General features: G+C 46.9%; 1 protein-coding gene across 3 annotated transcripts in view; it reads right to left on the minus strand.

Annotated features, from left to right (window-relative positions):
- The window catches only part of EXOC4 (exocyst complex component 4), a 685,438-nt gene that overhangs the window by 557,312 nt on the left and 100,606 nt on the right, over nucleotides 1–27,520 (minus strand). For all 3 annotated transcript variants that reach the window (XR_012233307.1, XM_073580982.1, XM_073580983.1), the window contains exons 5-6: nucleotides 25,838–25,944; nucleotides 22,199–22,442 (exon numbers count right to left, since the gene is read on the minus strand). Coding sequence is in view for 2 of the 3 variants with exons in the window: in XM_073580982.1 (XP_073437083.1) it covers nucleotides 22,199–22,442; nucleotides 25,838–25,944 (351 nt within the window). In the remaining variant the exon portion in view is untranslated. The remainder of the gene's footprint in view (nucleotides 1–22,198; nucleotides 22,443–25,837; nucleotides 25,945–27,520) is intronic.

Raw genomic sequence — 27,520 nt, forward strand, 5'->3', positions numbered from 1 at the left:
ACCATATTATGTATAATCAGAAACAGTGTTCAGAAGAAAAAGTATTATATCATACAAGTTACAAGAAAGGGGTCTTAGACAACCTTCAGTATTAATACCAATCTTGCCAATACATGATATTCATCTATTTAAAGAATATTAATCATGTAACATTACATCAAAGCAACTTGTAATAGGAAATTTGTCAGCAGGTAATTTTTATAAAGCAGCAGCAATAGTAAGTGCACAGAGGTCAATGCTTACAAGAGAAAATCCTCCGCTGTGGCAATAGGATTTGCAGCAATGCAGAACGGTCAATAACAATAGAAATCATAAGACTTGGGAACCAGTAAGATCTTATAGCAATGTGACTGGTGAAAACAGCCACAGGGACATTGTGACTTAAGGCTAGACTACAGAAAAGAATAGATAAAGTCTCTAAATGACAGATGACCTTATTAGAAATGACTGGCGCTCTTCAACCCAACAACCAGAAAAATAACATATTCTAACATAACCACAAACTGCTTCACAAAATACAGACTCAGACAAGACCCTAAAATAAATAGAGATATCAGACAAAACCGCAAAGTAACAAAAGATACCAGAGTAAGTACATATACCAGAGACAATGAATAAATACAATCTCCGTACTCGGTTTTTCTAATTAAATATGGAATCTAAAATGTACACACATACATATATATCTCAGATTACAATACAGATTATAGACCCATTAGTAAATAAGGACTCCAGAATAAACCCAAAGACATATATAAATTCACACCTTAGACTGAAGGCCCCTTTACATTTAGCGATGCACCAGCGATCCCGACAACGATATGACCCGGTCAGGATCGCTGGTGCATCGCTAAATGGTCGCTAGTGAGCTGCCAAACAGGCAGATCTCACAGCGACGCAGCAGCGGTCGTTACTTACCTTTCAGATGCGGCGATGATGACGTCCTCCCGCCTGCGTCCACACGTCGCTCGCCGGCGCCAGCAGGAAGCGCCCGACGAGAAATGGAGCTGCGCGATCAGCGACAGACAGCGGGGGAGCCAGTTGGAGGTAAGTATCACACATGGCGATATCGCTAGCAATATCGCTGCTGCGTCACAAAATCGGTGACACTTTAGCGATATCGCTAGCGATCTCGCTATGTGTAAAGATCCCTTAAACCACAGACTAAAGACCCGTTCAATAAATACAGATTACAAAACATTCCCCCCCCCAAAAAAAAATACACACCCCAGAATAGATTCTAGTATAAATAAAGACCCCAGGTTAGACCCCAAAATATACATTTGGGGTCACTGCATGCCACAGTTTTATCATGTTTTTTTCCCAAATTTAGTAATTCCATGTAATTATGATATGCAAATAAAGGTATGTGCACACAAGTAAAATTTCCGCACCATTTCGGCATCTCTTAAGGTACGGTCACACTTAGCGAAGCACCAGCGATCCCGACCAGCGATATGACGCGGTCAGGATCACTGGTGCATCGCTAAGTGGTCGCTAGTGAGCTCCCACACAGGCAGATCTCACCAGCGACATAGCAGCGGTCGGGGGTCATTACTTACCTGTCAGACTAGGCGATCCTGACGTCCTCCCGTCGCTAGTCGGCGCCACAGGAAGCCCAGCAGGAAGCTGACGACGAGAAACGGTCCAGGACGTTCTCGCCCGATCAGCGATAACCAGTGGGGGAGCGGTCGGAGGTAAGTATCACACATAGCGATATCGCTAGCAATATCGCTATAACGTCACAAAAACCAGTGACGTTATAGCGATATTGCTAGCGATATCGCTTAGTGTGACAGGCCCTTTAGCAGAAATACGCAGCTGCAAAAACGTGCGCATTTGCCATGACGTTTCTGATTGATTTGAGTGAAAGTTAATGGTGAAAAACGCAGAACAAAAACGCAGAGAATTGACACTCGGCAGTTTATTTTCTGCACCAAATCTGCAAGTCAAAAACACTCACCATGTGTATGACACATCAGGTTTCTCATTCACTTTGCTGTCATCAGGTTTTGCTTCAGGTTTTGTCACAAATCTGGCCAGAAAAACTGCGGCAAAAATGCACAAAATCACATGTGCACATTACCTAAAGGTTTTAGCTAACATCCCAAATCTATATTGCAGTGGCGCACCTTAAACCGTCGCCTATCCTCGTCTACCCATATTGACATATGGAAGAAAATATGGGTTTGCAGGCTTACAATACCAATAATTTTTTTTGCTGTTTGCTAATATGAGAGAGATATACAGTCTGCACAGGCGCTGTAGAAATAAAACAGGGATTTTTGTGATAAACACTCATCCTTTTCTCCGAGATGCTCATTGGGGGACACAGGTACTGTGGGTGTATGCTACTGCCGCCACGAGGCTGACACTAAGTGGATGAAAAAAAGGTTAGCTCCTCCTCCGCAGTTTATACCTTCGCCTCGATTGCAGGCGAAATCAGTTCGGTGCAAAAGCAGTAGGAGATCTACAAGACAAAATCAGCCTCAATGTAGGTAACAACATGTCTAGAAAACCCACCTGGTATCATAAATACCTATTAATAAGCAAAAAAAAAGGAGCCAATTGGTTAACAGGGTGGGTGCTGTGTCCCCCAATGAGCGTCTCGGAGAAAAGGATTTTACGGTGAGTTTATCACAACAATCCCTGTTTCTCCTTCGCCTCATTGGGGGACACAGGTACTGTGGGACATCCCAAAGCAGTCCCTGGGTGGGAGTTAATTCACCGGTCCAAGCTACACGCACCTACTGTGTAAGGGTGCGCCACTGCTTGGAGAGTCCTTTTACCCAGGCTGCTTGTGCTGAAGCCAGCGTATAGACATTTGTAATGTTTGAAGAATGTGTGCCAGCTGAACCAGGTTGCCGCCTTGCCTACCTGCTCCGCCGATGGCTGGTGCCGCAAAAAGCCGCGAGGCGCCCATTGTTCGAGTCGAGTGCTCTCTGATCTCTGCTGGTATAGCTGCGCCTCCGGTGCGGTAGGATTCCTGAATTACCAGGCGAATCCACTCGGCTATGGTCGCTCCTGAGGCAGCAAGTCCCTTCCTGCGACCTTCAGGGAGCACGAACCGCATGTCTGTCTGACGAAAGGATGCCGTCCGTGACACATACCTCCTGGGAGTTCTCCCCAGGTCTAACGCATGCAGAGCCTTTTCCACCCGGTACAGTGGTGCCGGGAAAAAAGGAGGGCAAGGCAATATCCTCATTAAGACGAAATGAGGAAACAACCTTCTGTAGAAAAAAGGGGGAGCTGGCCTCCGAACCACCTTCTCCTTGCGAGATATCAGGAACGGAGCTCGGCAAGATCGAGCTCCCAGCCCCGGGACCCGCCTGATTGATGTCATCACCACGAGGAATACCACCTTCCAGGGGATATATGTCAAAGATGCCAATTGTAGTGGCTTGGATGTAGTTTCCTGTAAACGCCTAGGACCAGGTTAAGGTCCCAGTTGTCCTGAGGGGTCCTATAGAGGGATACCAAGTGTGAGGCCCTCTGGTTGAAGGTCCATACCTGCAGATTGGTAGCGATTCTGTGCTGAAACAGGACGGATAAGGCAGACATTAGTCTCCTAAGGGAACTTGGAGCTAACCCAGAGTCCATGCCGGACTGGGAAAAAAGAAAAAACGCCAAAATGTTGGGAATATAGAATCCCAATGGAGAACGACCGTGGTCCTAACATCATGAAGAGACAATCCTCCAGGTGTGGTGGAAAATATGTACTGAGGCGGGCTTCTGGGTACTAACCATTGTAGTGACCACATTGCATCCGAACTCAGCCTGGGCCAGAAACCAAGATTCAACGGCTAAGCCGTCAAACCTAGGGCCCCTGGATTCGGGTGGTAGCTCGGGACCTGAAAAGGTAGGTCTGGGCGCCCTGGCAGTCGCCAGGGAATGTCAGCGAGTAGCTGCACCAGGTGTTATGAATGAGTCACCGTAGGAGGCAAAAACAGAAATACTAGCTAAGTCCAGAAAACCAGAGAAGTTGGCAGCTATCGGATTGCAGACCCCTGAACCTATCAACAACAACTAGCAGCCCTCGATCACAGCCGGAGAACTACATAGACTAAAGACTTAAAGGGAAATCTAAACTTCCCCAGAGCAGACCCCAAAGCAATAGACAGCCCCCAACATACAGTGGGGAAAAAAAGTATTTAGTCAGTCAGCAATAGTGCAAGTTCCACCACTTAAAAATATGAGAGGCGTCTGTAATTTACATCATAGGTAGACCTCAACTATGGGAGACAAACTGAGAAAAAAAAATCCAGAAAATCACATTGTCTGTTTTTTTCATTTTATTTGCATATTATGGTGGAAAATAAGTATTTGGTCAGAAACAAAATTTCATCTCAATACTTTGTGATATATCCTTTGTTGGCAATGACAGAGGTCAAACGTTTTCTGTAAGTCTTCACAAGGTTGCCACACACTGTTGTTGGTATGTTGGCCCATTCCTCCATGCAGATCTCCTCTAGAGCAGTGATTTTTTTGGCTTTTCGCTTGGCAACACGGACTTTCAACTCCCTCCAAAGGTTTTCTATAGGGTTGAGATCTGGAGACTGGCTAGGCCACTCCAGGACTTTGAAATGCTTATTACGAAGCCACTCCTTCGTTGCCCTGGCGGTGTGCTTTGGATCATTGTCATGTTGAAAGACCCAGCCACGTTTCATCTTCAATGCCCTTGCTGATGGAAGGAGGTTTGCACTCAAAATCTCACGATACATGGCCCCATTCATTCTTTCATGTACCCGGATCAGTCGTCCTGGCCCCTCTGCAGAGAAACAGCCCCAAAGCATGATGTTTCCACCACCATGCTTTACAGTAGGTATGGTGTTTGATGGATGCAACTCAGTATTCTTTTTCCTCCAAACACGACAAGTTGTGTTTCTACCAAACAGTTCCAGTTTGGTTTCATCAGACCATAGGACATTCTCCCAAAACTCCTCTGGATCATCCAAATTGCTCTCTAGCAAACTTCAGACGGGCCCGGACATGTACAGGCTTAAGCAGTGGGACACGTCTGGCACTGCAGGATCTGAGTCCATGGTGGCGTAGTGTGTTACTTATGGTAGGCCTTGTTACATTGGTCCCAGCTCTCTGCAGTTCATTCACTAGGTCCCCCCGCGTGGTTCTGGGATTTTTGCTCACCGTTCTTGTGATCATTCTGACCCCACGGGGTGGGATTTTGCGTGGAGCACCAGATCGAGGGAGATTATCAGAGGTCTTGTATGTCTTCCATTTTCTAATTATTGCTCCCACAGTTGATTTCTTCACTCCAAGCTGGTTGGCTATTGCAGATTCAGTCTTCCCAGCCTGGTGCAGGGCTACAATTTTTTTTTCTGGTGTCCTTTGACAGCTCTTTGGTCTTCACCATAGTGGAGTTTGGAGTCAGACTGTTTGAGGGTGTGCACAGGTGTCTTTTTATACTGATAACAAGTTTAAACAGGTGCCATTACTACAGGTAATGAGTGGAGGAAAGAGGAGACTCTTAAAGAAGAAGTTACAGGTCTGTGAGAGCCAGAAATCTTGATTGCTTGTTTCTGACCAAATACTTATTTTCCACCATAATATGCAAATTAAATGAAAAAAAAAACAGACAATGTGATTTTCTGGATTTTTTTTTCTCAGTTTGTCTCCCATAGTTGAGGTCTACCTATGATGTAAATTACAGACGCCTCTCATCTTTTTAAGTGGTGGAACTTGCACTATTGCTGACTGACTAAATACTTTTTTTCCCCACTTTATAATGACAGTGAAGCAAGATGAAAAATCACTCACACAGATAGAAAGATAGGCTGAGCAAATGATGGGGCCCAAGCTAACTAGATAGGACAGGATAGAAAAGCTGCTGTCTGTAATCCGCCAAAACCCTATCAAAACAAGAGCCAACAGCTGATAGGGAAAAAAGCCCTGAAGACGCTAGGCTTCAAAAAGACTATATCAGTACTCAGGTATTTTCTGAAGACAGAGCAAAAAGGAATTCAGCTCACCCCAGCAGGGAATGGCAGAAATCAAGGAAAACAATGCAAAACAAAACCAAAACACAAATGCAAAAAGTAGAGCAGAAAACTTAGCTTTTGAGGAGCAGAAATCAGACTGGTCTCCTAGAATCCCTCAGCAAGATCACCAGCAAGGCAGAAGGGCGTCCGCTGCCTTATATCCATTCAGTAATTCCCATCACCCAGTCATCATCATCCTGCCCAGGTGCTTGGTAATCAGCATCACTACCTTCCTTCACCAGAAGAGGGAGTTCATCAGACCTCAATGGTGAAGGGGAAAATGAACTCACAACAGTACCTCCCCCTTGAGGAGGGGTCACCGGACCCTCATCCACGCCACCAGGGCGATCAGGGTGAGCTCGATGAAAGGCACGCACCAAGCTTTTGGCATGAATATCAGAGGCAGAGACCCAGGAATTATCCTCCTGACCATAACCCTTCCACTTAACCAAATACTGGAGTCTCCGTCTAGCCAGACGGGAATCCAGTATCTTCTCTACCTCATATTCCATGTTACCTTCAACCAATACAGGGTCCGGAGGTGCCACCACAGGAACTACTGGTTCAACAAACCTCTTCAACAAGGACTTATGAAACACATTATGGATTTTAAATGTAACAGGAAGAGCCAAACGAAAAGAGACCGGATTAATAATCTCCAAAATCTTGTAAGGTCCAATGAATCTAGGCTTATTTTTTTATGATAACCAAACCATATCACCAACCTTAAACTGGGGACCAATGGTCCTATGTCGGTTGGAAAACCGCTGGGCCTTTTCCTGGGAGAGAGATAACTTATCCACCACTTGGTCCCAGATCTGGTACATTCTCTCCACCACAGTGTAAATACCTGGGCAGGCAGAAGGCTCTACCTGCCCTGAAGAAAATCGAGGATGAAAACCAAAGTTACAAAAAAAGGTGACATCAAAGTGGCAGAACTAGCTCTATTATTTAAAGCAAATTCGGCCAAGGGCAAAAATGAAACCCAATCATCCTGATCAGCGGAAATAAAACATCTCAAATACGACTCCAAGGTCTGGTTTGTTCTCTCCGTCTGCCCATTGGTCTGAGGGTGAAAAGCAGAGGAGAAGGACAACTCAATTCCCAGCTTGGAACAGAAAGTCCTCCAAAATCTAGACACAAACTGATCCTCTGTCAGATACAATGTTCTCAGGAATCCCGTGCAAGCGAACCACCTGTTGCAAAAACAGGGGCACCAACTCAGAGGAAGATGGCAACTTAGGGAGTGGTACAAGATGAACCATCTTAGAGAACCTATCACAAATCACCCAAATAACAGTCATCCTCTGAGAGACAGGCATATCAGAGATGAAATCCATTGAAATATGGGTCCATGGCCTCCTGAGAACCGGCAAAGGCATCAACAACCAACTAGAGCGAGAACAAGGTTTAGACCGGGAGCAAGTCCCACAGGACTGCACAAAATTCCTGACATCACGAGACAAGGCGGGCCACCAAAAAGACCGACTCACCAGATCTCTAGTACCAAAAATACCTGGATGACCAGCCAATGCAGAGCAATGAACTTCAGACATCACTCTCTTCTTCCACTGGTCAGGAACATACAACTTTCCACTGGGACAACGCTCAGGTTTGTCCTCCTGGAACTCTTCCAGAGCACGTCTCAAATTGGACGAGATGGCAGAAAGAACTACCCCTTCGCCTAAGATGGTAGCAGGCTTGATCACCACAGGAGAATCAGCAAAGAAGCTCCTAGAGAGAGCGTCAGCCTTGACATTCTTAGTGCCAGGAAGAAAAGAGACCACAAAATCAAAACGTGTAAAAAACAAGGCCCACCTAGCCTGTCTAGGGTTCAAGCGTTTGGCCGACTCCAGGAAAATCAAATTCTTGTGGTCAGTGAGGACCACGACTTGATGTTTAGCTCCCTCCAACCAATGCCTCCACTCCTCAAATGCCCATTTCATGGCTAACAGTTCCCGATTCCCCACATCATAGTTACGTTCAGATGGAGTGAACTTTCGTGAAAAGAAAGCACAGGGATTCATTTTAGATGTTACAGGATCCTTTTGGGACAAAACATCTCCTGCACCAATCTCAGAAGCGTCCACCTCTACCTGGAACGGAAGTGAGACATCAGGTTGCCGCATAACCGGGGCAGAAGGGAATCTTCGCTTCAGCTCCTGAAAGGAAGAAACAGCCTCCGGAGACCAATTCAACACATCAGCACCCTTCTTAGTCAGATCAGTCAATGGCTTGGCAATACTAGAAAATTTTGCTATAAATTTCCGATAAAAATTAGCAAAACCCAAAAACTTCTGGAGGGCCTTCAAAGAAGTTGGCTGAACCCACTCATAAATGGCCTGTACCTTGGCCGGGTCCATTTCAATAGTTGACGGAGACAAAATAAATCCCAAAAAAGAAATCCTCTGTACCCCAAAAAGGCATTTTGATCCTTTGACATACAGGGAATTCTCCCTCAAGATCCGGAACACAGTCCGAACATGTTCCACATGAGAATCCCAATCCTTGGAGAAGATCAAAATATCATCCAGATAGATAATCAAAAATGTATCCACAAAGTCTCAGAAAATATCGTTCATGAAGCACTGGAAGACAGAAGGGGCATTAGTGAGCCCAAAAGGCATCACCAGGTACTCAAAATGTCCCTCCGGAGTATTAAACGCCGTCTTCCATTCATCCCCATGCTTAATGCGGATAAGATTATACGCCCCCCTGAGGTCAAGCTTGGTAAACCAGCAAGCACCTTTAACTCTGGAGAATAGATCTGAAATCAGGGGTAACGGATACTGATATTTAATAGTAATTTTGTTGAGGGCACGATAATCAATACAAGGCCTTAATGAACCATCCATTTCGGCCACGAAAAAAAAAACCAGCACCTAAGGGTGAAGAGGATGGTCTAATATGACCCTTCTCCAACGCCTCCTTAATATAGGATCGCATAGCCTCGTGCTCGGGTACAGATAAATTGAAGAGCCGACCCTTGGGAAATTTACACCCCGGGCTCAGTTCAATTGCACAGTCATAACTCCTATGAGAAGGCAAAGACGCAGACTCATTCTCACTAAATACATCATAAAAATCCGCCAAATAGTCAGGAAGATCATGCGACTGAGGAGAGGTGGAAAAAACCGGAGCCTCACTAAGGGCACACCGACAACCCCAACTCACTACAGACACAGATTTCCAATCCAAAACTGGATTATGAATTTGCAACCAGGGAAACCCCAGAACAATGGTATCATGCAAATTATGCAACACCAAAAATCTGCAATTTTCTTGATGGTCTGGGGCAACCCGCATTACCACTTGGGTCCAAAACTGAGGTTTATTTTTCGCCAAAGGAGTAGCATCAATCCCCCTCAAAGGGATAGGCGTCCGCAGAGGTGTCATAGGAAATCCACAACGTTTAGCAAAATCCAAGTCCATTAGGTTCAGGGCTGCTCCCGAATCCACAAAAGCCTTGGCGGAAAATGTGGACAGGGAGCAGATCAGAGTAATTGCCAGAAGAAACTTAGGTTGAACACCACCCACAGAAAACGTGTGAGCAAAACGTTTCTCTCGTTTAGGACAGACAGAAATAATATGCGAGGCATCTCCACAAAAAAAACACAGCTTATTACGCCTTCTGAACTCCTGACGTTGCTCCCTGGGCAAAACTCTATCACATTGCATAGGTTCAGACATTTGTTCAACAGGTGGCAACACCTCTCGTGCAGGCCTGCGTTCACGTAAACGCCGATCAACCTGAATGGCTAATGACATAGAATCGTCTAGACCAGAGGGAACAGGAAATAACACCATAGTATCTTTTACGGCTTTTGACAAACCCTTCTGAAAGAGAGCTGCCAAGGCATTATCATTCCAGGTAGTAAGGACCGCCCACTTTCGGAATTTTTGACAGTACAATTCTGCAGAATCTCGACCCTGGCTCAATGCCAACAGGGTCTTTTCAGCCTGATCAATAGCATTAGGTTCGTCATACAACAACCCCAAGGCTTGAAAAAATGCGTTCACATTAGTCAGAATAGGATCATCTGGTTTCAAAGAAAACGCCCAATCCTGGGGATCGCCAAGCAGCAAAGAGATGACAATTTTAACCTGCTGCGCGGAGGTCCCTGACGAGTTGGGCTTCAAGGCAAAAAATAATTTACAATTATTTTTGAAATTCAAAAATTTAGACCGATCCCAAAAAAAAAACATCAGGAGTAGGGATCTTTGGTTCAGCAGCATGTGAATGAGCAAGGTAGGCGGAAACTCCCCGCACTTTCGCAGCGAGCTGCTGCACACGATCAGACAATTGCTTTATCTCCATTGAGAGAAAAAAAATTCCCCCTACGGCCTCAGAGTTATAGAGGAAAAAATATACACACTTTTTTTTTTTTTTTTTACAATTCTTTCCTGCTATTGAGTACCCTAGGATCTGCGGTAGGGCTGGTGATTCTGTTATGAATGAGTCACCGTAGGAGGCAAAAACACAAATACTAGCTAAGTCTAGAAAACCAGAGAAGTTGGCAGCTATCGGATTGCAGACCCCTGAACCTATCAACAACAACTAGCAGTAGCCGTGGGGGGTTCCTACGGTGCCCTAGACCCCTCGATCACAGCCGGAGAACTACAAAGCCTAAAGACTGAAAGGGAAATCTAAACTGCCCCAGAGCAGACCCCAAAGCAATAGGCAGCCTCCAACATATAATGACGGTGAAGCAAGATGAAAAAACACTCACACAGATAGAAAGATAGGCTGAGCAAATGATGGGGCCCAAGCTAACTAGATAGGACAGGATAGAAAAGCTGCTGTCTGTAATCCGCCAAAACCCTATCAAAACAAGAGCCAACAGCTGATAGGGAAAAAAGCCCTGCAGACGCTAGGCTTCAAAAAGACTATATCAGTACTCAGGTATTTTCTGAAGACAGAGCAAAAAGGAATTCAGCTCACCCCAGCAGGGAATGGCAGAAATCAAGGAAAACAATGCAAAACAAAACCAAAACACAAATGCAAAAAGTAGAGCAGAAAACTTAGCTTTTGAGGAGCAGGAATCAGACTGGTCTCCTAGAATCCCTCAGAAAGATCACCAGCAAGGCAGAAAGGCGCCGGCTGCCTTATATCCAGTCAGTAATTCCCATCACCCAGTCATCATCATCCTGCCCAGGTGCTTGGTAATCAGCCTCACTACCTTCCTTCACCAGAAGAGGGAGTTCATCAGACCTCAATGGTGAAGGGGAAAATGAACTCACAACAACCAGGTTTGCGTACTACGCCCGCCGAGGCCAATCTGGGTCCAGAGGCGTTACTGGAACCTCCTTCTGCCTTGATCCTCTTGATGATCATTGGGAATAGCGGCAGCGGGGAAAATGGGTATGGAAGGCGAATACTGGTTCCATGGCAGAACCAACGCATTCCCGGCGCTTGCCTGCGGGTCCTGGGACCGAGGCGACCAACGCGACCACCCTGGCGCCTACCCCGGAAACCGTCCGTTCCACGTCCGGCGATCCCCAACATCTGGATACTTACCGAAAAAAAGACCTCAGGGAGTAGTGACCATTCCCTGGACACAAGACCCAGCTGGCTGAGGAAGCCTGCCGCCCAGCTCTCTGTGGACGGCCGATCACCGAGTGATTCCTCTCGGCCCAGTGAGGGATGTGCCTCACTTCTTACCTGGCTGCTCTGCTGCGGATGTTTCCCTGCTGATTTATGTTAGCCACTGCCGTGGCGTTGTCCGCCTGAATCCGGACGGGGCGGCCTGCTAGAGGATGCTGAAAAAAGTTGCGGAGCCAGCCGGGCTGCTTGAATTTTTAACAAGTTGATTGAGATGCATGCCGCTTGCGGCGACCACCGTCCCTCGCGATGGTGAGAAAGACTGCTCCGTAGCCGAGGAAACCGGCGACGGTTGTGACCACCAAACCCTGGTCCGGGGAGAACGGCTTCCCCTGAAGACAGGAGGAACTGACTGTCCTCCATCCAAGTGCCTGTCTGACCTACCTGGGTAACTGGCACTGGTGGTCGAGTGAGAACGGGTTCGTGTCCCATGATCACAAGAGGGCGTGCTGCAGGGGGTGAGGATGGATTTGGACAACTGGGATTACTCCCATTGCTGTCACCCTCTTCTTTACGACCCTCTTGCAAAGACGAAAGGTATGAGGGACTGGCTGGTGAAGTATCTGGACTCCTTGCCGAAGAGCTAGGGCCTCGTCTTGAGGAAGGATCACCAATCCTCGGGAGGTGCTGAAGATCATCCTTAAAAAGGAACTCCTTCGAACTGGGACCGGGGATGATCTCTCCAGGTTGACCAACCACCTTAAGCCACAAGAGTATCTAGCGTGATGTTGATGCTCTCCTCACATGCTCGATATGAGGGGCCCTTGATCAAAAATGTCATCTAAACAAGGCAAGACGATTATGCCCCGGGAGTGCAGAACGGCCATGACGACCACCCTGACCCCTGTGGACACTCCAGGGGCGGTAGCTAGCCCGAAGGGGAGAGCTGCGAACTGAAAATGTGGAGAGACAATAAGCACGTACAGGTACGCATCTTTGATGTCGCTAGAAAACCTCCATGTTCTATAGCCGCTATGATCAAGTGAAAAAACGTCATCCGGGACCGTCCTGATCCTGACAAATCTGTCCCGAAGTTTAAGGACCAGAATGGGCTTGATAGCCCTGTCTCTTTGGGGACCGTGAACAGGTCGGAATAGAAACCCTGACCTCTTTCGCTTTTCGGCCCAGGGATGACAGCACCGTGTTTCCGGAGCAACTCGATGGGGGCTGTTTGACACAGTCTAACTAGTACCTCGAGGATACCAGCTCCATTACCCATGTGTTGTGCACGAAGGAGAGCTAAACATGGTGAGGCCAGAGTAGGCGACCGCCTACTCTGCTGGTGTCGCCCGGCACTTGCTTCGCGCTATTAGGCCGAAAATCCTCAGGATCTAGATCCCCTTGATCTGGGGAAGTTGGTATCGCATTCTCCCCAATGGGTTGGCTCCATATGAGACTTGAGTCCTAGTTGGAGCAACCTGCAACTGGAGTAGGTTGCTGAAGCTCCCCTGGGGTTGCGAAAGGACCAAAACAGTGTCTGAATCAGGTGACGAAAAAAGCTGCTTAACCTTCTATCTGAGGGAGAAAACTGTTTCTGCCCCCCTGTGGGGTCAGAAATAAGCTGGTCCAACCTTTCACCAAACAGGCGAATATAGCCACACTCAGCCTAGAATGGCCGATGGCACCCCTCTGACAAGGGCAAAAAGTTTGGGACTTTTTGGCGGTTAAATCTGCACGCCAAGTCCTCCTAATTTAACAATATCTGCTATCTTCGCAGGCAGGTCCATACCCTGTAAGGCTCTGTATAATGATTCAGACCCAGAGCCCATGGCCTTAACTCGCAAGTTGCCGCGAACGAGGGAGAAAGTGCTGAACCCGACGCCTCAAATACTGAGCGAGCCAGGCCCACTATGAGACAGTCGGTGGGATCCTTAATAGCGGAACCGTTAGGTATGGACAACAGGGCTTTAGCGGCCAAGTGCGACACGGGTGGATCTACCGTTAGGGATTCCACCCACCTCAAACGTCAAGCGTTTTCTCTATGTCGTCACTCTGGGTGAGCGGCAATTACTCTACGAGGCTGCTTGTCCCACTTAAATGACACCCTGTGACCTGAGGCCAGGGTGGATTTATTTGTCAATCCCCAGGGTCTGGTTGACGGCCTCGATAAGGTTGTTCATTGTTTCCTGGCAACTCAAAGTAATTAAGTCAAGGGGCTCATCCGAGTCGTAATCCCAATTCTCCTACTGGTGAGGGCGAACAAGAGGCAGAGCTCTTGGATGCCGAGGCACCGGAAGGACCGGGAGACGCTGTGTGGGTTCGATTCCCCCGAGGCTGCCTAGTGAGAGCGCGGCTCCTGTGAGGTGGAGGACCCCTCTAAGACAGGCGAGCCACTCTCCCTGCCCCTAACTGGGGCTTAAAGGGACTCGATTGCTCTCGTAATGCCGTAGACTGCGACAGAGACAGAGCCCATCTGGGCGGTCGCAGGGGAGGGCTCCTGGGCACTTTCGACTTGCAGATTTCACAGATTTTTCCTGTGGGAAGGCGGACCGACAGGAGGTACATGCAGCATACAGAAAACGTGTACGTTTTAGCTGCTCTGGGCATGGTGACCCTGCTAGGTGATATGCCTGCAGGGTTCCACTGCTTAGCCTCTGGCAAAAAAACAGAGGGTGGCCTCTCCTTCAGGGGTAGCACTTACCCCAATCCTGTGCCCAGTCCTGGATCTCTTTTAGGCGTCCAGTCTGCCGAACCGCTGCACGCTTTTCCAAAAGGTGCGTGTGGGCGGCTCTGCAGGGAGAGAAGGCGCCGCCAGTGACGTCCTATGGGCCGAACTTCCACTCGAGGCCTAACGCTGGCTGAAGCCGGGGACTAAGTTTTTCGGCACCCGCCCGAGGCTCCGGGGGCGGGTCCACCGGAAGTACGCGTGTCAGGGGGGCGGGACTTCCGCCTGCGGCCTAGTTCCGGCAGAAGCCGGGGACTAAATTTACGGCGCCCGCCCGGACACGGGGACGGGGACGGGAGCACCAGGAAACCGAGGCCTGGTAAGGATATGCGCTGCTGAGCGCTACCGCCGTGGTGGCGCATGCTGGCGCCCGACAGCTACTGCCGCCCAGAGGAATGCCAACCCTGGGGGTCTCAGGAGCTCTCCCAGCCCACCTCCTTCAGCGCCTCACCCCTGGAGCTCCAGCTGATCCTCAGGTTAAGGGGGGGATGGGCGGCTGCATCCAAATCAAGGACGGTGCAGGCACCCAAGCTCCATCTTTCCTTCCAAGGGATGAAGAGAGGGACCGTCCGCAGCCTTGCAGCACCGCAGTCTAGCCTTGGTGGTGCAGTGGGGGCCGCACGGACTATTCGTAGGCCTCTGTACAGCCTAGGGTTTCGATACCTTAGGGTGGTCAGGGCGAGTCCGGCATCATGTCCCGCGTCGCGGGAAAGGATACGTGGAGGCGACACTCGCACGTGCTCACCCGTTGTTGGTTTGGGGAAATCGGACCCTTTCAATAGGGTGCTCATCTTCATGGAAAGTAGAAAGAAAAAAAAAAAAAAAAAAAACACAAGTCTGGAAAAGAGATCAGACGAGTGTGCCTCCTAGGACACTAAGCAAGAACTGATTCCGAGGCGAGGGTGTATACTGCAGAGGAGGAGCTAACCTTTTTTTCATCCACTTAGTGTCAGCCTCCTGGCGGCAGTAGCATACACCCACAGTACCTGTGTCCCCCAATGAGGCGAAGGAGAAACAGTATTTCTTGATTAAGACCTGAAGCAAAGTTATTTCATTTTTCATTTTAGATTAGAACAAAAAGAAAATCTAACAATTTGTGTACATAGCCTTTACTGAGCAAAATGCAAAGAAATCACCTTGCAAGTCTTCCCACAACCTTCCAAGGGCAGAGCTATTAGATTCTGACACTGCATACCACCATAATCATTTGTAGGGAGACGCTGGTCATAAGTTCAGAGGAAAATAAGTTTTCTTTTCTGTCACACATGACAGCACCAATGAGAGAGGGGTTCCGTCCTTCAAGGACAAAAAAGCTTCAAGAATAAAAAAAAAAAAAAAAAAAAAAAAAAAAAAGGCGGCGCCTCTCTCCGCATTAGTTGGTTTCCAGTCCTTGACGGGGGGAATCTGGGCTGGTTGATTAGGGTAGGGCACCGTCTCTGCTGCGACCGGCGCCAAAAGAGCTGGAAGCACTGAAGGAGGGGGCCCGATAAGGTCTCGTCCGTCGGACGTCTGTGGCGCCATCACCAGATGGTGGCCTGCAGCCACGCGTCCCGGCAGTCACAGGGTACGGACCGGAAGCTGCGCCCTGATGACGCGTACTGGGTCCTTTCACCCTGGTTAATACTTCCGGGGCAGGTTCCGGAAGCTGCAGGAGAGCGCCTGCCGGCACATCCCCTGGAGTCAGTGTATTTTAAGGTGGATCGCCGGTCAGCCAGGGGCGCGTGTAGTTCACTATCGAGACAGCAGCAGAATACAATGCTGCAGCAACAGCAGCCCTCAGACCCGGAGCAGCCACAGTGTCTCCGGCCCGAAAAGCGCTGACAAGAGAAATAGAGGCCACACCAGGACAAGATTGTCGGACGATCAAGCGGAGTACTCAGGACCAGAGATTCCAGGTCAAGTCGGCACAGCTCCAGCAGAATAGAGGATTTTGAGGTTTCTAAAGGAGAGATTTCGGATGACATTCTGCCTCCCGTTCTGTTACCCCTTTATATCCTCTGAGTGGTGAGTGATCTAAGAGAATGTCAGCTTACTAATGAGGTTTTCCTTTTCCTCTCACCTCTGTGGCTAGGAGCCTCCTAAGAAATGTTTAGGAAGAACAAATCACAGACCTTGTGCTCTGTGTGGTCAAGGTTGGCCAGGGTATGGCCTAAAAAAATTGTGTCAGTCTTGTATTGACGATACAATATTGGAAGGGACTCCTAATTTTACCTCTAGTTTAAAATCCCTCATTAGGACAGAGAATTCATTTAGATCCCTATCTCACTCAGGGAAAACACCACACAGACACAAGACCAAGAGGTCTTCCACGTTTATCAGCTACAGAGTCAGACGAGGGTGTTCTGGATGACTTTTCTAGTTCATCCTCATCCGAAAGCAACTCTGGAATAGGTCATTGTCTACTTCTTCAAAGGGAAAACAATCTAGTAAAAGCAGTAAGGTCCACAATGGGCTTGGTCAACCAGAAAACAAAGCAAAACAAAAAAATCATTACAGGATATAATGTTTGGGACTCTGGAACAGAGAAAGCATAAACCTTACCTATTAATGAGAAAATACAAGGACTGGGAGGTGACAACGTCCTGGAATAAAGCCATGAAACTCAATGTTGCCATTACCAAAGACTCAAGATAATCATCTCTTCCCTTTGGGGATGCAGTGTTATTAAAAGACACCTTAGACAGGAAAATTGATGCTTTTCTTAAAAGGTACCTGGGAGTCATCGGCAGGGCTACTGAAACCAGACATAGTGGCAACCTGTAAGGCCAGATCACTTAAGGTCTGGTGGAACAGGTCAGAAGACCAGCTGAGGGATAAATCACCTTGAGATTCCATCACGGCCACACTCCCAGTAATGAAAGAGTAGACGAACTTCTGGTCAGATGCAATTGCAGAATCAGCTAGATTGTCAGCAAAGTCAGCAGCACTATCTAATGCAGGCTGCAAAGCTGTCTTATTAAAGTACTGACCAGGGAAGTTGTGCACTCTCCCTTGTGAAGGAGAGTACTTATTTGGCAAAGCCCTGGACAGCATCCTTGAGAAGGCAGGGGATAATAAAGGGTTCCAAAGATCTCCCTTTTCATCCTTCAAACACTCCTTTCGGAGGAGAAAGTTCATCTGAAGTAGAACGGTCAAAGAACAAAATAGGTGGGATGATCGCCACAGAAAGAGTAAAATATTCCATTTCAGCAGTCCCTCCAATGATAGCAGAAAAACCTCCAAATGACTTTGTTCCCGTGGGGAAGGGGGGTACTCTAACTCTTCCTTCCAACCTACGAGAAAATTTCCTCCAGCAGCTAGATCCTCAATCTAGTAAAATCAGGGTTGAGGCTGGAGTTTCTAAAACACTCACCACAGAGATTCGTCGTGACTGCCACACGAGTGCATCTGCCCGAACAACAGGCATTAGAGACAGAGGTGTTAAACCTCTTAGGAAAGAACGCTATACTGGAAGTTCCACTGGAGGAAAAGGAGAAATGGTTTTATTCTTTCCTGCTTCTCATAAAGAAAAACGGACAGCTCGTACAGGATGGTAATCAACTTGAAAGACTTGAACAAGTTCTTAAAAATTCCCATGTTCAAGATGGGAGTCGATAAAGTCAGCAGTACTGTTGCTCTCTCCTAGTTGTTTTATGACCGTCCTAGATGTAAAGGATGCGCGTTACCATGTGCTAATACATGCAAGATTTCCAAAGTTTCTCAGGGTGGCTATAACAGTACAGCTAACATAAGAAAAAAAAAAAAAAAAAAACACACATGGACGGTAAACTCACCAAACCCTGATTGATGCACTAGCAGGCCTCCATTGATAAAGGCTTAGGGCAGCACAGGTGCAACCCACTGATGAAGACAACCAGTAACCCAACAAAGGAGGGGCAGGCTGCCTAGTGGAAAAAATGCACACAGATAAGGCTTGCATAGGACATCAGTCACACAGTGCGGTACAAAGTGTCTGAACAGCCTATTGACTGACTGATGTCCTATGCAAGCCTTATCTGTGTGCATTTTTCCCAATAGGCAGCCAGCTCCTCCTTTGTTGAGTTACTGGCTGTCTTCATCAGTGGGTTGCACCTGTGCTGCCTTAAGCCTTTATCAATGGAGGCCTGCTGCATCCTGCTAGTGCATCAGTCAGGGTTTGGTGAGTTTACCTTCCATATGTAAGTTTTTTTTGAATTTTTTCTTATGTTAGCTGTTCAAATTTAGTGTTAGGAACTCGCAAAATCTAGGGATCCTTGACGTTTGGATTGCGAGCTTATCTGTCTTGGCCAAAATAGCAACTAATACCGCATGTCTTTTTATCTTTTTGCACTTTTTATCATATTTGCAGGACGCAGCAAGGCCTCTTTATGTTGGCTTGTTTTTTTTCGGTGTGATGCATGTATATAGTGCAGAACAGCCCACCTGCTAATACTATGGGCGTGATCAATAGGCTGTTCAGACACTTTGCACGGCAATGTGTGACTGATGTCCTAGGCAAGCCTTATCTGTGTGCATTTTTCCCACTAGGCAACCAGCCCCTCCTTTGTTGGGTTACTGGCTGTCTTCATCAGTGGGTTGCACCTGTGCTGCCCTAAGCCTTTATCAATCGAGGCCTGCTGCATCCTGCTAGTGCATCAGTCAGGGTTTGGTGAGTTTACCTTCCATATGTAAGTTTTTTGGCTGTAATAGTAGGAGGAATCAGGAGGCACTTTCAATACAATGCCCTTCCCATTTGGCCTAGCTGCTGCAGCCAGTGTGTTTAAGAAGCTAATAGCAGAGGTTATGGCCCAATTAAGAGAAGGGAACAGACTGATTATTCTTTACCTAGACGATTCCCTAATAGTAGGAAACTCTCACGATCATTGTAGGGATCAAGTGGAGGAAATATGCACCATCATTGAAGAGCTTAGGGTGGTGTTTGAGCCTAGAAAAATCAAGGCTAGCCCCACAAAGGACACAGATCTTTTTCGGTCCTATGTTGGACTCAAACCGACAACAATGTCATCTACCAGATCAAAAAAGAGAAATGATAGTCAGTCTGATCTCTATAGCAATACATAATAATAAATTTTATTTCTATAGCGCCGACATATTCCGCAGGACTTTACATTTCAGAGGGGATTTGTACAGACAATAGACATTAACAGCATAACAATAATCACATAGATTATAACAAATACCAAGAGGAATGAGGGCCCTGCTCGCAAGCTTACAGTCTAAATTCGGTAATCACCCTCAGAAAAGCAATTTCCCTACTGGGTTCCCTCATCCAGCAGTAAATTGAGCCCAGATCCACTCACGGAAGTTGCAATTAAACATCCTAGAAAGCAAGAGTTCTTTACAAGGTTATCTAGAAGGCAAACTGACTCTTCCGCAACAAGTGATACACTCGCTCCATTGGTAGTTGAGGACAGTGTCAGTTCAGGAGGGTGTGCCTTGGGTTCCCCACATCACCAGGGTATTCACCACAGATGCCAGTCCCAAGGGATGGGGGGACTCTCCTGGACAGCCATCTAGTCCAAGGGACATGGTCACAGTGTCATGCTGAGTGAAGGAGAAACAAGGTGCAGGACAAAGGAGAGGGGAGTGAAGCGGAGACCCCTAGGCAAATCTAACAACACCCTGTCTATACTAAATGTCCCTAAGTAGGTTCCGCACCTAGCGCTGAGCAGGAACCTAATCCCTGCCTGACTCTAGCGATAGGCCTTGGATAGGGAGGGGACGGGGTTTGCTAGTCAGCCCCCACTACAACTAAAAACAGAGAGGGTGGACGAACGAGGGGATACACTTATCTTGAGAAGACCACCAAGATATCACGCCAGCAATCCTCCAAGAAGACGCTAGTCGATTGCTAGTCCTTCCAACAAGAGGGAATTTGCGCTAACACCAACACCTAGCTGAAGTTACTGCAGGAATTAAAACCTTCAGCAAGGATGTGTTAATTGGCAGCAGAAGGTGGAGGTAACTGTTGGGTCCTAGAAGGAGAAGGATATCACTCCATAACAGAGATGCAAAAATCAAGAAGGTGCTTGTAGAGCTATTCGCAATGACCTTCTACAGCCGGATCCAGGATGACTGTCTGTCACACCTGACACACCTGTGAAACACAGATAGAAAGATGGGAATCCTCACATTTGGGACCGTCTTGCAGTGGAAAACACACTAAACAGTCTACTACCCTTCCTACAAGGCCACCACGTAAATATACTCTTGAACAACAAGGTCACGGTCAATTAGATAAACCATCAGAAGAGCACTCGCTCCAGCAACCTAATGCAAATTTCAAAGCGGATATTTATGCTGGCAGGAGCAAACATGCTGTCATTGACCGCTCTACATATTAAGGGAAGGGACAATATTAAGGCAGATTTCCTGAGCCGCAAACACTGCTACATGGAGAATGGTCCCTCAAAAGTTCAGTGTTCAGATCGAGGCCATGTGGGGCTGTCCAGAGATCAACATACTCGCAACCCTGCGAAAGAGTAAGCTAAAGAAGTTCTGTTCCTTGAACCCAAGTGGAAACCCTCAAGTAGTGGACACCTTTCAGATCAGAAGGGATTTCAGCCTTGCATACGCCTTTCCCCCAATATGTCTGATTCCAGCGGTGTTCAGGAAGAACAGGGGCAAGGGTAGTCCTCATAGCTCCCTTCTGGCCCAAGAGACCTTGGTTATTTTGGCTGAAGGACATGTCAGTCACGAATACCTGGACATTCTTGCTCAGGGGTCCGTATTCCATCCTCAGGTGAATTTAACAGCCTGGAACTTGAGAGGTCATTGCTAGAGGGAAAAGGGTTTTCTTATTATCTGGTCTCTACTTTACTCAGTAGTAGGAAGCAAATCACTATAAGGATTTCCTGTCATTCACAGGGTCCACTTTGGAGAGAAGATTACCATACAGTGCAGGAAAAACTAAAAAAGGTTTTCAGAAGTATTCAAGGGGAGTCAGGGGGTTCTATAAAGGATTTAGCTAATGCATAGTAGACGTTAAATAAGGTGATATTTTTAGCTGCCATTTCACAAAACTGGTGACAGGTTACCTTTAACATCTGCGAAATCTTGGAGGAAGGATAGGGCTCTATTCATCACCTTTCGGGGTCTAGTCAAACAACAAGAATTTCAAAAGGTACCATATCAAGGTGGATAAGAAAGGCCATTAAGATGGCCTATGCTGGAGCAGGCAAAGCAGCTACTGGCGACCTAAAAGCCCACTCCACGAAAGCGATCGCAACATTCTGGGCAGAAAAAGCACCGACTGATGCGGAGAGAGGTGCCGCCCTTTTAATCTTGAAGGTTTCTTTGCAGGGCGGATCCCCTCTCTCATTGGTGCGCTCATGGGTTCCAAAAAAACACATTACTGGTAAGTAAGGCCGGTTTCACATTTGCGTTAAATGCCGCAGCGTCGGCCTGCGCTAAGCCCCGCCCCTGCAGTGCCCCGCCGGTAGCTCCGCCTCTGGGCGCATGACGCCCCCTATTCTTTAGCACTGAGGACGCAGGCCGTGCGCAGTATGCGTTTGGCGGCGCCTGCGTCCTTTTGACGGTGCGCCGAGCGCACCCAAATTGCAACAGGTTGCGTTTGGCGCTGGTCGGCGCACCGTCAAAAGGATGCAGGCGCCGCCAAAACGCATACTGTGCACGGCCGGCGTCCTCAGTGATAAAGATAGGGGACGCATGACGCATGCAGCGTCATGCGCCCGGAGGCGGAGCTACCGGCGGAGGCACTGCAGGGGGCGGGGCTTAGCGGCGGCCGTGCACAGGCCGACGCTGCGGCATTTAACGCAAATGTGAAACCGGTCTAATATACATGTTTTTCCTCATTGCGAAGAGGCATAAAAATCTGGGCATGTTTGCAGAAATTTTGCCACTTTGTAACACACCACAAGCCATGGGATGCAGAATATGTAGAACACTGATCACTCTTGAGCTGACTGCTCTGTGAGTCTGCAGTACACATCTTACCGTGGCTGGTTCTCCTGAGTCACGGTTTCTCCTCGCTGATAGCCGCTGTCGGCCACCTGAGTGGTTGAACGCTTTACAATCTGCTTTAGCTCATTTTCTAGGCGCTCCTTTATGGCTTTCACAGTCTCTGGGATCTTTTTCAGCTTTGCTAGACCTTTAATAAGAACTCCCATAAATATTGTGCTGTTCTCCTCAGGGTCCGAATCAGGATCTTCTTTGATGTCTTGAAGGCTCAGGTCTTTAACTGTAAAAATAACAAGGAGTTAAGAGGTACATTCATAGGTCCAGATAAAGCAGCCACTAATTGGATACTGTATAACTAGTATACATTAGTCACCAGATGCCACACTAAATGTCTGAAATTCACCTGTTCAATGGGAATTTATCACCCGGTTTACCATAAATGGGTAGAAGGGCAACACAGTGCTATATAATAGATGACAGCAATAGGTTAGGAGGATAAAAATTTTGACGGAAGGAGTGCTTCCTTAAAGTGAAACCGTCAGCAAAATTGTGCCCAGTAACCTATACACAGAGTCAGGTCGGCGCCCTTATACTGATTAAAATGATACCTTGGTTGATGAAATCCGTCTTGTGGCTGTTTCTTAATCTTTATTTTCAGTTTTGTGTTAATGATATGCCCGTGTCCTACGGCGGGGTGGGTGTATGTGGTTCTCTGATTAGATATTCATAACACAGACTGCTGACAGGTCACAGATCCCTCACTGATCTGCCCCCTAGTTTGCAGAATGAATACCATCACATACTGAATTTAAAAATAAAAACGCTTCTTCAGGCAGGTGTCGGCCGTGGCAACTGTACTGCAGCATAATCGCATGGTTACTGTGCACTTAATCCATTTTGCAGATTTACTAGAGAGAGGAAAAAAATAAAACAAAGTCATTTTGAAAATGGCGCCCAGGGCGCCTGTGCAGTAGCAGCTATCGGTTTGTATAGTGATCCGATAGCTGTTGTGGCGCAGGCGCCGGCGGAGTCATTTTGCTGGAGGAGAAAAAAAAAAATGTCCTCCCTCCAAAATGGCACCGCCATCTTTTTGAAAAGTCAATTTGAAAATGGCGCCACCGGTGCCTGCACAACAGCAGCATTAATGTTAGCGCGGGTGGTCAGGAGCGGGAACTCCGAGAGTGGACCCTCTGGACCGTGGCACCGAGGGACCCCGGGCGAGCTGCCAGGTGGAACCGACCCCTATACAGGGACCGTTAGGAGCAGGCCCAGGGGTTCGAGTACCACGGTAGCCGGTACCGAGAGGGGCGGCTCAGGATGGACCGGAGTAAGACTGAGACTGGAGTAGGACGGCAGGAGCGCTGAAGACAGGACTGGAGTAGGACGACAGGAACACTGAAGGCAGGACTGGAGTAGGATGGCAGGAACACAAGGCAGGACTGGAGTAGGACGGCAGGAACACTGAAGGCAGGACTGGAGTAGGACGGCAGGAACACAAGGCAGGACTGGAGTAGGACGACAGGAACACTGAAGGCAGGACTGGAGTAGGTAACCAGGAACACGGGTAGCAGGACTGAGAAGCTGCTGTGAGGAGCAGCCGAGACAGGTACTGCAGGAGCAGAGTGTGCACGATGGAGCGAGGCCAGAGTGTCAGGAAACACAACGAACAGGCGCCCCCCTCAGGGGGAAGCGGCCTGATATGGCCCCGTCTGGTCAGCCATTGGTCCAAAGGTGCTTCCGGGTCAGGGCACAGCCGGAGGATAAGAAGCGGGAAGGAGGCGCGGCCACGGCCTATGGCGCATGCGCATAGCATGCAGGGAAGGTATCGGTCGCGGGCCTGTCTCAGGTGACCGCCGCGGCCGTCGGGTGGAGAGAGGCTGCGGCGTGGGAGCGGAGGGCGACTGCGGCGTGGGAGCGGAGGCCGGGTGAGTATGGCGGAGCGGTGTAACAATTAACTACGGCCAGCACCTAACTGCAGAAGCGTTTTTTTTTTTAATTCAGTATGTGATGGTATTCATTATGCAAACTAGGGGGCAGGTCAGTGAGGGATCAGTGACCTGTCAGCAGTCTGCCTTATGAATATCTAATCAGAGCACTACATACACCTGCCCTGCCTTAGGACACGAGCATATCATTAACACAAAACTGAAAATAAAGCTTAAGAAACAACCACAAGACGGATTTCATCAACAAATGCATCATTTAATTCAGTATAACGGCGCCGACCTGACACTGTGTGTAGGTTACTGTGCACAACCCTGCTGACAGGTTTCCTTTAACACATAACATAGGATACTATGTAACTTTATACGGTTTTGGATCAGCGTATTTCATTACAAGTTGCCTTAAAGGGGTCGTCCATTTTCTTTTGTTACTGCAGCTTTCCTCACAACACTAACCAGCACTTCGGTCAAGACAAAAGCTGCTGATGGAGGAACATGTGACTCAACTAGTCCATCAACCTCCTCTAATTGTATAACACCTCACATGAGAAAGCGGCTTTTCTATTGGCTGAGGCTAATGGATCAGTCTGGTAACATTTTCCTCCACTAGCTGCAATTGTATCGATAGAAGTTCTGGTCAGTGTGTGAGGAAAGCTGCACTAATAAGAGAACGTGGATGACCCATTTAAAGGAGTATTTTCATCTCTAAGATCCTATCCCAATATGCAAGGTATTTTTGCATATTTTTCATTCTGTGCTTTATTTGTGTTTCAGTCAATGGGTGGCGTGAACATTGTCTTACAGACTTGTTCACACTTGTGCATGTCACATGTGTTTTTAATCCAGTTTTTTCTGTGCTTACGCATGATTTGAGAGACCCCATCCCTCTCTTGTGTGACATGCACAAAAGGAGCTGTCTCACGCCATGAGCCCATACAGGTAAGCGCCTGTCTTAATCCTGCTCATTTAGACACTGTTCACTTGTTTAGGTTTTAAATATATTAGATAGGGACTGCTTCGATAGGGGTTACCTTGACGTGGTGGAGCAGCTTGGCATATATTTTTTTGCAAAAAACGTATCGACTAAATACCCTGTAATTGTTGTCATCTTTTTATCAGCACTTGCTGACTACTATTATATGTCTTACTGCAAGGTATTTTTGCATATTTTTCATTCTGTGCTTTGTTTGTGTTCCTATCCCAATATGTAGTAGGTTTAATAAGAATAATAATATTAGCAAATACCTCCAATTAGAAAAGTAGTATAGTTCTTCTGATTCACTATGTCTCTTTCCTCATGTGCAGGGCATTGAAGGACCTCAAGTATCCATGGTTACGATCACTGATATATTGACAGTTAGTTAGCTAGCTGTTGGCGGTCATAACCATGAAAACCAAAGGTCTTACGATGCCTGCACATGAGGAAAGACATAGCGAATCGGAAAAACTATACTACATTTCTAATTGGAGGAATTTGTTAAAGTGATTATTACTACTACTATTACACCTACTAGATATTGGGATAGGATCTTGAAGATGGCAATACCCCTTTAAAGAGCAAATAGCAAAGACAATAAGTCCCGAGCTAAATCAACATGAAGAACACCATAAGAAATAAATGTAAATGGAAAATCCAAACGCATTGGAGCATTCTTTTAATGTTTCAAACGATTTCAGCAGTCAGTACATACGACATAAGAAAGCGGGCACAATAACCATCACAATATCCTACCGGTGGAGCAACCTGGAGAGCCAAACTGAGAGGTATCTAGGAACTTGCGAGGAGTAGACAAATTTGTGACATCAAGAACAGGAAGAGGGGAATCTTTTGGAAGCGAACTGCATTATAAGAAAAAGAGAGAAAAAAATCACTGAATATCCAAATTTACGATCAATAACCCTCCACAACACCGCCATCCCCAAAGGACTCATACATGTTGCATGCAGTAACCCCTTAATGACCACCAACATGTCTTGTTACTAACCTGAGATATAAAAAAAAAATGGCATCCCCATACAAGAGACAATCCAGCAGCTGTCGGCTGTACACTATAGCTGACAACTTGCTGCATCAGCAATTATCAGTGTTGGAACTGACAGTTTAACCCCTTATATGCTGCTGTTACTAGTAACTACAAAATATAGATGGTTCACAGAGTGTGGGGGGCTTCCTCTTTAACCCCATCGGCATTCTGAAATTATGATTGTGTGGTGCTGATGTTTGTTATGGCAATTCAAGGCTAAATAGCGGCCTTTGAGTCTCCCAAAGTCACTTCAAAACTAAACAGGTCCCTAAAAATAAATTTTGTAAATTCCCTTGAAAAAATGAAAAACTAATGCTACAATTTGAAACCATCTAAAGTAAATTTTTTATATTTTTTATTAATAAACACAAAACATATCGACCTAAATCTACTATTATCATAAAATATAATGGGTCACGAAAAAACACTGTAAAAAGACCCTTGAGATCTTGGTTTAGGGACATCCATTAAAAGGGAAAGCGATCGTCGCCATATTTTTTTTTTAAATAAAATGATCTTTACTTAAAAAAAAAAAAAAAAGAAAAAGAAAATTAATAATCTTGCAATTTTCACACTGAACATTGTGGCTTTTTAAGATTCATTGGCCCCGACACATCAAAGTCGTTGTGCCAGAATTCTGGCATATATCGCATTGAAAAGTTGGAACATTTTAAGACAATGTTGAGTTGTGCAACAATTTTGCAACTTTTGCTATTTCCACAAGAGTTTTGCCTAGCTTAAGCAAAATGGGAGGAGCTGGAGCAGGACAGGGGTGTGAAAGATGGCATGAGGCCACAGTATGTCTAATTCATAATGACCTGTGGCATTCCTTACTACAGTCGTTAACTGGAGTAAGATTTGTGGCTAGTTGCACAGGGGTGAAGACCACTTGTCAGATGCTCCTAATTCATGAAGAGGCATGCGCCTAATGAATCTGGAGCATCCAACTCAAACAAGTCATCTCATCAAGACCGGCGTTAACAAGTCTTGATTAAAAGGGGTCCATATTTCCTATCTTTTCAGGATAAGTTTCCAGCAGTTTCCTCATCATCAAAGGCATGATTACAATGACTGATAACACCTCTATACACAGGTGAAAACACAGGATTCAACAATCACAATAGGTGATGTCACACCTGACCCTGTGCCACCACCCCTTACAATGATCGTTAGGGTGAGTGCACACAGTGCGGATCAGCTGGGGATTTTTCCGCGTGGATTTGCATTTAAAACCGCAGGTAAAGTGACCTGCGGTTTATCTGCGGATTTGCCTGCGGTTTGACACCTGGACAATGGAACTGGTGTCAAACCGCAGCAGAATCCGCAGAAAGAATTGACATGCTGCGGATTTAAACCCGCAGCAAATCAGAGCGGAAAAATCCGTAGCATGT

The sequence above is a fragment of the Dendrobates tinctorius genome, unplaced genomic scaffold (assembly GCF_039654945.1).
Source record: "Dendrobates tinctorius isolate UK_male_01 unplaced genomic scaffold, ASM3965494v1 ptg000066l, whole genome shotgun sequence".
In the NCBI taxonomy this organism is placed as follows: domain Eukaryota; kingdom Metazoa; phylum Chordata; class Amphibia; order Anura; family Dendrobatidae; genus Dendrobates; species Dendrobates tinctorius.